Genomic DNA, 13,349 nt, shown 5'->3' with positions numbered 1-13,349 from the left:
TTTTTTTTTATTTTTTTACCATAGTAACATTGTACTACTTTGGGGAAGTGATCAGTATTTTTTTTTTTTACACAATTTGCTTATAGCAAAAAATTACTTTGCTATAAGCAAGCATTTACCTGAATGACATCGATTTATTCAGGATTTTTTTTTTGTGCTTAGCTGTGATTTGGCCACAGCTAATCACATGACATGTGCATGTGACCTGCTGTGACCATTCACAGCTAGGCACTAGTATACAATGGATGGCATGAATGAAGCCATCCATTGTATACAACTGTCATGTGACCTGCTGTGATTGGTCACAGCAGGTCACATGGTACCGGCAACGGGGCCAGTACTCAGATCTGCCAAATGGCGTTCACCCCGGAAATCTAGTGCATTTTTGCGGCCGCCAAACGGCCATTGGCCGGGCGGCAAATGGTTAATAAATAGGCAACTTTTATGGTCGTTGTTAATAATTGTTAATTATTTCTGATCCCTTCCCGGACTGTAGAATCTGGAGTTTGCACGACTCGTCACTAAAGTGGAGACAGCTCGGTTCCGAATGAGGAAAAATTCACTGGTGTTGGATGAGGACATGCTGATGGCCCTAATGGAGCTGCCAGACACCTACAACTACGGGCCGTACGCCAAATTCATAAACGATTACGGCACCCATTTCGTCACCGGTGGGACTGTGGGCGGCACCCTGGACAATGTCCTGGTTTTTGATAAGGAAATTATGAAGAAAAACGGTTTGTTAAGAGATTTTTTTTTTTCATTTGGAAAATGGCTGAATGCATGAACCTTAACCCCTTAAAGGGTAAAACAAATCTTAATGCCTAAGTAAAATTTTACAACTTTTACCTGTGTTAGTAAAACTGTACATATCATCACAACTACTTTGTACACCCAGGTGGCTTATACTGATTTTTTTTCAGGGCAAATTGGGCTTTTATTTGGTGGTAAATGGCAATGGATAGTTCCATTTGTTATAAAAGGAAAACTGGCACAAAATGGTAAAAAACAAATATTTTTTTTAATTTAACCGTGTGTGTCTTATTACTATCATAACCTACCACCAAAGAACAACCCAAAATACATTTTCCAGCTCTTGATGATACCAGCGATGCCATATATATATATACAGTTGCAAGAAAAAGTATGTGAACCCCTTGGGATTACGTGGAGTTTTGCATGAATTGGGCATAAAATGTGCTCTGAACGTCATCTAAGTCACAACAATAGAGGAACACAGTCTGCTGAAAATAATACTACACAAACATTATATGTTGCCATGGTTTAATTGCACATAACATGTAAACATTCACAGTGCAGGGAGGAAAAAGTATGTGAACCTTTGGACTTAATAACTGGTTGACCCTCCTTTGGCAGCAATAACCTCAACCAAACGTTTCCTGTAGTTGCAGATCAGACCTGTACAACGATCTGGAGTCATTTTGGACCACTCCTCTTCACAAAACTGTTTCAGTGTAGCAATATTCTTGGGATGTCTGGTGTGAATCGCTCTCTTAAGGTCATGCCACAGCATTTCAATCGGGTTGAGGTCAGGACTCTGACTGGGCCACTCCAGAAGGCGTATTCTGTGCTGTTGCAGCCATTGTTTTGTTGAATTACTTGTATGCTTTGGGTCATTGTCCTGTTGCATCACCCATCCTCTGCGGAGCTTCAGTTGGCAGACAGATGGCCGTACGCTTTCCTGCAAAATGTCTTGATAAACTCTGGAATTCATTTTCCCATCAATGACAACAATCCGTCCAGACCCTGAGGCAGCAAAGCAGCCCCAAACCATGATGCTCCCTCCGCCATGTTTCACAGTGGGGATGAGGTTTGATGTTGGTGTGCTGTGCCTTTTTTTCTCCACACATAGTGTTGTGTGTTCTTCCCAAACAACTCAATCTTGGTTTCATCTGTCCACAGTATATTTTGCCAGTAGTGCTGTGGAACATCCAGGTCCTCTTTTGCAAACTTCAAACGTGCTGCAATATTCTTTTTGGACAGCAATGGCTTCCTCCGTGGTCCCATGTACTCCATTCTTGTTTAATGTTTTCCTTATTGTAGATGTGTCAACAAAAATGTTAGCATGTGCCAGAGATTTCTGTAGGTCTTTAGCTGACACTCTGGGATTCTTCTTTACCTCATGCAGCATTCTGCGCTGTGCTCTTGTAGTCATTTTTACAGGACGACCACGCCTAGGGAGAGTAGCAACAGTGCTAAACTTTCTCCATTTGTAGACCGTCTGTCTTACCGTGGACACAGGAACATCAAAGCTCAAGGAGATACTTTTGTAACCCTTTCCAGCTTCATGCAAGTCAACAATTCTTGATCGTAGGTCTTCTGAGAGCTCTTTTCTGCGAGGCATGGTTCACATCAGACAGTGCTTCTTGAAACCAGTAAACCCAAAACAGGTTTGTGTTTTTTAAGGGCAGAACAGCTGTCAGCAACACATCCAATATCATCACACTGATTGGAGTCAAGGTTGGCTCACTCCTGGCTCCAATTAGCTCTGGGAGAAGTCATTAAGCTAGGACCTCACATACTTTTTCCTCCCTGCACTGTGAATGTTTACATGTTATGTGCAATTAAACCATGGCAACATCTAATGTTTGTGTAGTTTTATGTTCAGCAGACTGTGTTCTTCTATTGTTGTGACTTAGATGACATTCAGAGCACATTTTATGCCCAATTCATGCAAAACTCCACGTAATCCCAAGGGGTTCACATACTTTTTCTTTCAACTGTATATATATATATATATATATATATATATATATAGTATTTTTATATATATATATATCTGTTGTTTGCACCTGTACTACAGCCCAGAGACAATAGTGCGCATTTTGTTCTTTTTTTACCTAAAACACACTGACACTGGTACCAATTTTAAAAAAAAATTAAAAAAAACTCCTGACCTTTGACCCTGACCCAAACACTAACCCTGGCACTCAAACTTTTATCTACGTATTTTTTTTTATTTTATTCTCTCATATATATATTTATTTATCTTTTTTTTCATGCAAGAAGAGAGAGAGAGATACAATGTATCTCTCTCCTCCATTCAGAGAGAAAAAAACCAAGGGGGGCCGGATTCACAGTGACTGATCACTGTTATAATTTAAAAATAAAAATGGTGCCGCGTCCTTATATTTTACCCATGAATAAATAAATAAAATCAATATTTAAATAATAATTAAATGTTTAAATAATAAATTAATACCCTTAATTAATCAGAATGTAAAATGTGCAATTCATTACAAAAATGTGATTTATTATTATAGAGAAAAAAAAAAAAAAAAAACTTGGTGACGTCAGTGCCCCTCCCTGACTGACGTCATCACGTACCCGAATCCTATGCACGGTGAGTACAGGAAGTGTGTGTCCGCACGCCGCTCAGGCTGGACACAGTATACACTTAAAGCGATCTGATGTTTTTATATCCGTAAGTGCAAAATTGGCACTAATAAATTTATATTCTTACCAAGGATAAGGCACTATCCCTCTCTTTTTTCCCCTTTGGCATCACGCTGAGTAATAGGGAGAAAGCAAATAACATCTGTTGGAGGGAGGACCTCATCCAGGATCAATTTACAGCAGAATAGTAGGAGCAAAGAGGAGAACCATTCAGTCTGCTACTCATAGAAGAATACATCAAGTAACTTATTTTATGTTGAGCATCTTTATTTGGAATCATGTGAACAGGAAGTTATGGTGAACAGTTCCACTCTGATGGGATCTCACTAATGATTGGACTCTCACCTACATTGGACAGTTATCAACTATTTATTGATTTTCCAGTATATATATATTTTTGATTCATTTACTTATTTATTTCAGCTGGGATCTATTTATTTAATTTTTTGATATATATATATATATATTTTTTTTTTTTTCCCCCTTTCTCTATAATAATGAATCACATTTTTATAATGAATTGCACATTTTACATTCTGATTAATTAAGGGTATTCATTTATTATTTAAACATTTAATTATTATTTAAATATTGATTTTATTTATTTATTCATGGGTACAATATAAGGGCGCGGCACCATTTTTATTTTTAAATTGTCATTTTTAGTACATATAATGAGGATGTAGATAGGAGCCTGCGAACTTATTCTATACTAAATATTTGTGGTGGCTCACAGGACATATTTATCCTACGATCACTGTTATAGCCAATCAGAGGCTATCACAGCGCTCATGTGACCCAGAATCGGGAGTCCCGAATAGGACCCGGGGCTCTCAGTGAACCCCGGTTTTTGTGCTGGGAGCGCGCTGTGCAGCACACCCCAAAATCCTGACCTTTGCCCTTGACCTTTGACCCTGACTTTGACCCAAACGCTAACCCTGGCACTGAACTAGATCAAACTTTTATCTTGGTATTTTTTCTTTATTTTTCTATTTTATTTTCTTGTATACTGTATATTTATTTATCTTTTTTTTTTTTTTTTTTTTTAGAGTTTTTTTTTTCTCTATGCAGGGAGAGAGAGATACAATGTATCTCTCTCCTCCATTCAGAAAGAAAAAAAACCAAGGGGGGCGGGCTTCACAGTGACGGACCAATCAGAGGCTATTACAGCCATCATGTGACCCGGAATCGGGAGACCCAGGTCCCGATCGTTAGAATGGGACCCGGGGCTCTCAGTGACATTTGTGTGATGTAGGTGCCAAGGGGTTAAGGGTTACCTGTCACTGTAGAAGTATGGTTGTTGCCATGGCTGAATTGTGTTTGAAATGATCCAAAGCTATCATTCCTGAAGGTGAATTTTTGCATAGTTCCATTGGTCCAGCTTGGACCAATGTAAGTATGTATGTGCTATACCTAACGGATCCCCCGGGAAGCTGGAAACCACTGTAGTTGACACCGCTACTACAATGCTACTAAACAGGGGCGGACTGACAACTCATGGGGCCCCTGGGCAATAGGGGATCATGGGGCCCCTGTGTCCTTGCCCAAACTGAAAAAAGCCTTTGAAAAAGGTACCAGGGGCATCTCATGGGGCCCCCTACTGACCCCGGGCCCTCGAGCAGTGCCCAAGTTTCCAAATAGTCAGTTCGCCCCTGGTACTACAGTGATCTCCATTAGCTTCCTGGTCCCATGCCAAACGAGTGCCCTGCTGCTCAGTGAACACAGGAGGTCACTAGCTTGGCACAGGCGCCATTCAGAGACCACTTTGCATTTTTTCAGTAAATGCAAAGAGTTCTTTTATTGGTCGAGGTGGAGATTGTGATCTCCCCACCACTGCACCCTGTCCAGTAAGAAATAAATAAAAGACCTCTAAAAAGACCCCTAAAGAGAAACTGTCATTATAAATATGATCTCACCTAGGGGACTATTGGTTCACCAATGTAATAACAATCAAGTATTGTGAAAAAAGTTCAAAAAAAATTAAAGTTACATTAAAAAAAGAGCAAAATGCTATGTATGGAGGAAAATGAACACTGCACATCACCCTGAACACGCCATCCCCACCGTGAAACATGGCGGTGGCAGCATCATGCTGTGGGGATGCTTTTCTTTATCAGGGACAGGGAAGCTGGTCAGAGTTGATGGGAAGATGGATGGAGCCAAATACAGGGCAATCTTAGAAGAAAACCTATTAGAGTCTGCAAAAGACTTGAGATCGGGGCAGAGGTTCCCCTTCCAACAGGACAACGACCCGAAATGTTAACCCTCTTATGATGGCAGCATTGGAGGGATTTACGCAGGGTCATAAATCTGATGAGTCGGCTGTTGGTTGTCAGATGGAAGCCACCAGATCATTTCTACACATCATGGCAACAGTGTTGTGCCACCGCCATGTATTCCGGGTTTTGCTCTCCCATTGGCAGACCCTGGACCGGCCTGATGGGTTCTACTGGGTAGACGTGACGAAGACCAGCAAATGTCCTTTCGCAGAACTCCCATACCTAGTAGGCATCTAGAAGCGTTGTATAAAACCTCACGTTCTGCTTTCTGGTGTCACGTTCCTTGGGTGGTCTAGCCTCGAAAGAGCGCAATTCTAGGTTTAGACCCCTGATGTCTCATTAAAACAGAACCTGTTCCTGCAAAAGCATCACATAGAAGCATTTTATCCTCTATATGATGAAATAAAAAAGTTTTGTGAAAAAAATATTAGTTACACCCAAGCACTTGAAATTCCTCCCCCGAAATGTTGGAACCCCACCCCCACATACACAGATACGAATGTAAACACACGCATCAGGGGTGTGAAAGCCAAAAACATTGATTGCACTACATACGTTACATATCACCGCACATGCAGAAGTGAGAGCGATCATTTTAGGCTCACGGTTAACTCTCAACTGATAAGCCGTAGGGGCATTTATAGAAATGATAGGGTACCGAAGTTTGTTACCATTTCACGCACATGCAGTGTTAAGGCTTGACATGATCGGCATCTGTTTACTTGGCACAATCTCATATTTTGACTGGATATAGTGAATGCAGGGTCCGGAGGGACCATATATAGTGAATGCAGGGTCCGGGGAGAGCGGATATAGTGAATGCAGGGTGTGGGGAGAGAGGATATAGTGAATGCAGGGTGTGGGGAGAGCGGATATAGTGAATGCAGGGTGTGGGGAGAGAGGATATAGTGAATGCAGGGTGTGGGGAGAGCAGATATAGTGAATGCAGGGTGTGGGGAGAGCGGATATAGTGAATGCAGGGTGTGGGGAGAGCGGATATAGTGAATGCAGGGTGTGGGGAGAGCAGATATAGTGAATGCAGGGTGTGGGGAGAGCGGATATAGTGAATGCAGGGTCCAGGGAGATCGGATATAGTGAATGCAGGGTGTGGGGAGAGCGGATATAGTGAATGCAGGGTGTGGGGAGAGCGGATATAGTGAATGCAGGGTCCGGGGAGGGCGGATATAGTGAATGCGGGGTCCGGGGAGAGCGGATATAGTGAATGCAGGGTCCAGGGAGACCGGATATAGTGAATGCAGGGTCTGGGGAGCGTGGATATAGTGAATTCAGGGTCCGGGGAGAGCGGATATAGTGAATGCAGGGTCCGGGGAGAGCGGATATAGTGAATGCAGGGTCCGGGGAGACCAGATATAGCGAATGTGGGGTCCGGGGAGAGCGGATATAGTGAATGCAGGGTGTGGGGAGAGCGGATATAGTGAATGCAGGGTCTGGGGAGAGCGGATATAGTGAATGCAGGGTCTGGGGAGAGCGGATATAGTGAATGCAGGGTCCGGGGAGACCGGATATAGTGAATGCAGGGTCCGGGGAGAGCGGATATAGGGAATGCAGGGTCCAGGGAGAGCGGATATAGTGAATGCAGGGTCCAGGGAAACCGGATATAGTGAATGCAGGGTCCATGGAGACCAGATATAGTGAATGCGGGTTCCAGGGAGACCGGATATAGTGAATGCAGGGTCCAGGGAGAGCAGATATAGTGAATGCAGGGTCTGAGGAGAGCAGATATAGTGAATGCAGGGTCCAAGGAGAGCAGATATAGTGAATGCAGGGACCGGGGAGAGCGGATATAGTGAATGCAGGGTCCGGGGAGACCAGATATAGCGAATGTGGGGTCCGGGGAGAGCGGATATAGTGAATGCAGGGTCCAGGGAGAGCAGATATAGTGAATGCGGGGTCCGGGGAGAGCGGATATAGTGAATGCAGGGTCCGGGGAGAGCGGATATAGTGAATGCAGGGTCCGGGGAGAGCGGATATAGTGAATGCGGGGTCCGGGGGGACCGGATATAGTGAATGCAGGGTCCTGGGAGAGCGGATATAGTGAATGCAGGGTCCATGGAGACCAGATATAGTGAATGCGGGGTCCGGGGAGACCGGATATAGTGAATGCAGGGTCCAGGGAGAGCAGATATAGTGAATGCGGGGTCCAGGGAGAGCAGATATAGTGAATGCGGGGTCCAGGGAGAGCGGATATAGTGAATGCGGGGTCCGGGGAGAGTGGATATAGTGAATGCAGGGTCCAGGGAGAGCGGATATAGTGAATGCCAGGTCCGGGGAGACCAGATATAGTGAATGAGGGGTCCTGGGTTTAGTAACACTTTAATGTATTTTTTTTACTGAAAATATAAGCTTTATAAACCATTGTACTGCTGTCATGTGACATCAAATATCTGGAACTACCACTTTTTTAATGTTTAGGTGTTTTACCTAATATCCAGACCTAAAATAATGCAAATGCAAAAAAAACCCTAACTGCAAAAATGGCTCCGGCAACAGAAGGGTTAAATCAGAATACAATGACACAACAAAGTCCATCCTACCTACTGAGCAATAGAGGCCGGAAAGAGAAAATGCTCTCCCACTCCACATGAAGAGCTGACATTGCTTGTTGCTTCATTCGCTGCGCTGCTGCAGATTGGCAGTTGATGATGTCATATCTCACACTTTATTGCAGAATTAACCTACAGCATGGTTGAGAACTGTCTTGGTGGTCATGTCGGGGTCACCGTGAATATTCCTGACTCAGGAATGGAAATATTTGGTGGTTTCAAGGGCAAGACATGCGAAAAAGTTGCAAAGCAGTATACCAGTAAGTTGAAAAATGTTGCCACAAATGCTCTTCCTGGGAACTCTGCTTCTCCTGCTGGAGGACTCCGCTCCTTCTTCTGTAACTCTCCTCTCCTGAAATACTCTGCGCTGCTGGAGGACTCCGCTCCTTCCTCTATAACTCTCCTCTCCTGAAATACTCTGCCCTGCTGGAGGACTCCGCTCCTTCCTCTATAACTCTCCTCTCCTGAAATACTCTGCGCTGCCGGAGGACTCCGCTCCTTCCTCTGTAACTCTCCTCTCCTGAAATACTCTGCCCTGCTGGAGGACTCCGCTCCTTCCTCTGTAACTCTCCTCTCCTGAAATACTCTGCGCTGCCGGAGGACTCAGCTCCTTCCTCTGTAACTCTCCTCTCCTGAAATACTCTGCGCTGCTGGAGGACTCCACTCCTTCCTCTATAACTCTCCTCTCCTGAAATACTCTGCGCTGCTGGAGGACTCCGCTCCTTCCTCTATAACTCTCCTCTCCTGAAATACTCTGCGCTGCTGGAGGACTCCGCTCCTTCCTCTATTACTCCTCTCCTGAAATACTCTGCACTGCTGGAGGACTCCGCTCCTTCCTCTATAACTCTCCTCTCCTGAAATACTCTGCACTGCTGGAGGACTCCGCTCCTTCCTCTATAACTCTCCTCTCCTGAAATACTCTGCGCTGCCGGAGGACTCAGCTCCTTCCTCTGTAACTCTCCTCTCCTGAAATATATGACGCTATCATGCTTTCCCTATGAACAGGTGAGAACGGGAAGGAAAGTGCAATAAAAGACATCATCACGCTGGTAATAGGAGGGGACACGGGATCAGCTGGAGGATTATCAAATGTTTTTGATGGGACCACATATCGTCACTGGGGCCGTTCCCTGAAATACAACCCCGCCGTCATCAAATATGAGGTGAACTATTAAGGGCTGAATATTCCTGAAAGTTTTTATAAATGTTCACCCAACACCATCCATCCCATTCATTGGGGGGGGGGGGGGGGATTTACAAAAAATGGAGCGTTCAGGATCTGGTGCAGCTGTGTATGGCAGCCAATCAGCTTCTAACTTCAGCTTGTTCAATTAACTTTCGGCAATAAAACCTCACATTCATACATACACATACTAGGGCCAATTTAGACAGGAGCCAATTAACCTACCAGCATATCTTTGGGGTGTCGAGGAAACCAGCCTACCCGGAGGAAACCCACACAGGCACAGGGAGAACATGTGCTGATTTTATGTGTGATTACCTAATAAATTATTCACTACACTATGAGGCCCCTAATCAACCTTAACTCCCTCTTCCCCTTTAATATTTTTCAGTTGTCTTTTTCCAGGGGGGGGGGGGGAGGTTGTATTAATTTCAGTTCGTATAACCATTAACGTTCAATTTTTTTTTAACTTTATTAAACATCCATTTCATTTAAAAAAAAAATTTGTATTTTTTTTTAATTTATTAGGTACAGGAAATCAACACACAATAGGAATCCCGCTCACAATATCCTGGTGGTGGTGGGGGGGAGGGGGGGGGACTCCTCTCTGTTTACTTGTTTTCCAGCACCACTCTGGACCCCCCCCCCCAATCTGCATGTGGACTCATTCATAGTTAGTGAATTTCTGTTTAGCATACAGCATAACCCATTGGGGTACTTAGGTTGCAAGGATTGCATTGCTACAATTTTTTATGTATGCTACTTTTTACCAATTTAATAGTATTATTGTCTGTTTATATATCCAGAATTAAAAGATAATTTCACCTTTATACAAAAAATAATAAATGCAGGTAAAAAAATAAAGTGAATTTATTATTTTTTGTTACAGGAGCCTGTAAAGCATTGCACCAGTGAGCAACAGATCACAGGTGCCATGTTGGTCTCCTGCAGATCTGTCAGTATATCTGCTTGTCTGTATGGGATGTATGGGATGTACAGGATGTATGAGATGTAGGGGATGTAGGGGATGTATGGAGTGTATGGAATGTACGGGATGTATGGGATGTATGGGATGTACAGGATGTATGAGATGTAGGGGATGTAGGGGATGTATGGAGTGTATGGAATGTACGGGATGTATGGGATGTATGGCATGTACAGGATGTATGAGATGTAGGGGATGTAGGGGATGTATGGAGTGTATGGAATGTACGGGATGTATGGGATGTATGGGATGTACAGGATGTAGGGGATGTAGGGGATGTACAGGATGTATGGGGTGTACAGGATGTAGGGGATGTAGGGGATGTATGGGATGTACGAGATGTATGGGATGCATGGAGTGTATGGGATGTACAGGATGTATGAGATGTACGGAATGTACGAGATGTATGGAATGTAGGAGATGTAGGGGATGTACGGGATGTATGGGATGTACAGGATGTAGGGGATGTACGGGATGTATAGGATGTACAGAATGTATGGGATGTACAGGATGTGCGGGATGTATGGAGTGTATGGGATGTACAGGATGTAGGGGATGTACGGGATGTATAGGATGTACAGAATGTATGGGATGTACAGGATGTAGGGGATGTACGGGATGTATAGGATGTACAGAATGTATTGGATGTACAGGATGTGCGGGATGTATGGAGTGTATGGGATGTACAGGATGTATGAGATGTACGGAATGTACGAGATGTAGGGGATGTACGGGATGTATGGAGTGTATGGGATGTATGGGATGTACAAGATGTAGGGGATGTAGGGGTTGTACAGGATGTACGGGATGTATGGGATGTACAAGATGTATGGGATGTACGGGATGTATGGGATGTATGGGATGTACGGGATGTATGGGATGTACAAGATGTATGGGATGCACAGGATGTATGGGATGTACGGGATGTATGGGAAGCACATATACTGACAGGAAGACTCAATGAACTACCACAGCACTTCATTGAGAACTACAAGCCGATAGCCGCTCATTCACAAACATTGATGTCTCTGATCGATGTTTATAAACAATGTTACTTTGTATCTATCTCCCGTCTGATCGATGTTTATAAACAATGTTACTTTGTATCTCTCTATCTCCCGTCTGATCAATGTTTATAAACAATGTTACTTTGCATCTCTCTATGTCTTGGGATAGTCAGGGATCAAATCAGAAATTATAGGAAAGGGTTCTCTTACTGTTGTAGTATCCAAGACATACTGTATGTAAAGTCAGGGGTGTCTTAGCAAATCAGGCTTCACAGAAAAATAAACAGTCACTTTTTGATTTACTGCCCCTTTAACCCCTTCCAGTCCGGACACTTTCCCCCCCTTCCTGTCCAGGCCAATTTTCAGCTTTCAGCGCTATCACACTTTGAATGACAATTGCGCGGTCATGCAACACTGTACCCATATGAATTTTTTAGCATTTTTTTTAAACAGATAAAACTTTATTTTGGTGGTATTTATTCACCGCTGGGATTTTTATATTTTTTTTGCTATATAAATGAAAAAGTCCCAAATTTTTGAAAAAAAGTGTTTTTCTTATAAAATTTTGCAAATAAATAATCTTTCTTCATAAATCATGGCCAAAATTTATTCAGTTATGTTTTTAGTTAAAAAAAAAAAATAACCCACATTAGTTTATAACCAAAAATTATAATTTTTTAAAAATTTATTTTTACATTTTTATTTTATTTTTTTATATTATTTATGTTTTTTTTTTTTAACATACTGTCACCCTAGATGTACAGTATCACCATAGTGACACTGTACTACTTGTGGGGGGTGATGAAGACATTTTTTTTTTTTTACACTGATTGCTTTTACATCGATAAAGCAATTATTATTATTACACTGATTGCTTTTACAGCCGTAAAAGCAATTATTTCTCCTTCTCTCTGGCTGCATTCCTGCAGCCATTGAGAAATACTGAGAGAGCTGTGATTGGTCACAGCTTGTCACATGGTACTAGGCTGTTGTGAATAGCCCTGTACCATGTGATCTCTGTGATCATTCTCAGATTTCATACGTAGTAAGCAATGATGTCAGAAGGGACATCTTGCTTACACCTATCACACAGAGGTCCCGTACAGTGATCTGTGTTCTGGACCAGGGGCGGACTGACCATTTGGAAACTCGGGCGCTGCCCGAGGGCCCAGGGTCAGTAGGGGGCCCCATGAGATGCCCGTGGTACCTTTTTCATAGGCTTTTTTGAGTTTGGGCAAGGACACAGGGGTCCATGATCCCCTATTGCCCGGGGGCCCCATGAGTTGTCAGTCCTCCCCTGTTCCGGACACACAGGGCACTGGATCGCGGTGCCATGCTCTCCCAGGGAGCGCGCACAATCCAAAATGGCGGACGCCGTTTATGAACGGCAACCCGCCCCTGCACTGCTCCCGTCTGGCCTTTTATATACATGGGAAGTGGTTAAATACATCCTTCCACGCTGTGTTACACTCTTTGGGAGACTCTGTAATAATCTCGGTTATACATTTCAGCTGCTGCCCATACATGAAGGCCTGAAATTGACGGACCTTTCGGGCATCGAGGCCAAGAAGCAGAATCTGAAAAGAGCCTACGACGAGTTCCTGAGCGAGTTCCATTCCTGCCGCTGCGGCCCTTGTGAGAACAACGGGGAGCCCATTCTTAATAACAACGAATGCTCCTGTCAGTGCCCTGCAGGATATGAAGGCCCAGCGTGTGAGCGCACACAGCGTCCAGGTAGGTAGGCGGCTTCTTGTCGCACTGCAGGACTTCAGTACTTTCTGGCACTCCCACAACTTTCACTGCGTCATCTATAGTTCTACCGGCATCCAGAAAGTATTCCCATTCTTAACGTTTCATTATGTTGCAGCCTTATTCCAAAATGGATTAAATTAATTTTTTTTCCTCAACATTCTA

The 13,349-nt window shown here is 43.5% G+C and overlaps 1 protein-coding gene across 1 annotated transcript in view; it reads left to right on the top strand.

The window, feature by feature from the left end:
- Positions 1 to 13,349, top strand: part of C8A (complement C8 alpha chain) — a 67,608-nt gene that overhangs the window by 47,873 nt on the left and 6,386 nt on the right. Inside the window, exons 7-10 of the mRNA XM_089656564.1 lie at positions 497 to 737; positions 8,386 to 8,520; positions 9,266 to 9,423; positions 12,947 to 13,169. Coding sequence (XP_089512690.1) covers positions 497 to 737; positions 8,386 to 8,520; positions 9,266 to 9,423; positions 12,947 to 13,169 — 757 coding nt within the window. The remainder of the gene's footprint in view (positions 1 to 496; positions 738 to 8,385; positions 8,521 to 9,265; positions 9,424 to 12,946; positions 13,170 to 13,349) is intronic.

This window comes from Staurois parvus, unplaced genomic scaffold (genome assembly GCF_062004578.1).
Source record: "Staurois parvus isolate SC_StPar_1 unplaced genomic scaffold, SC_StPar_1.0 ptg000917l, whole genome shotgun sequence".
In the NCBI taxonomy this organism is placed as follows: Eukaryota; Metazoa; Chordata; class Amphibia; order Anura; family Ranidae; genus Staurois; species Staurois parvus.
Note: the sequence above shows the minus strand (reverse complement) of the source record. Positions and strands in the feature narration are given on the sequence as shown.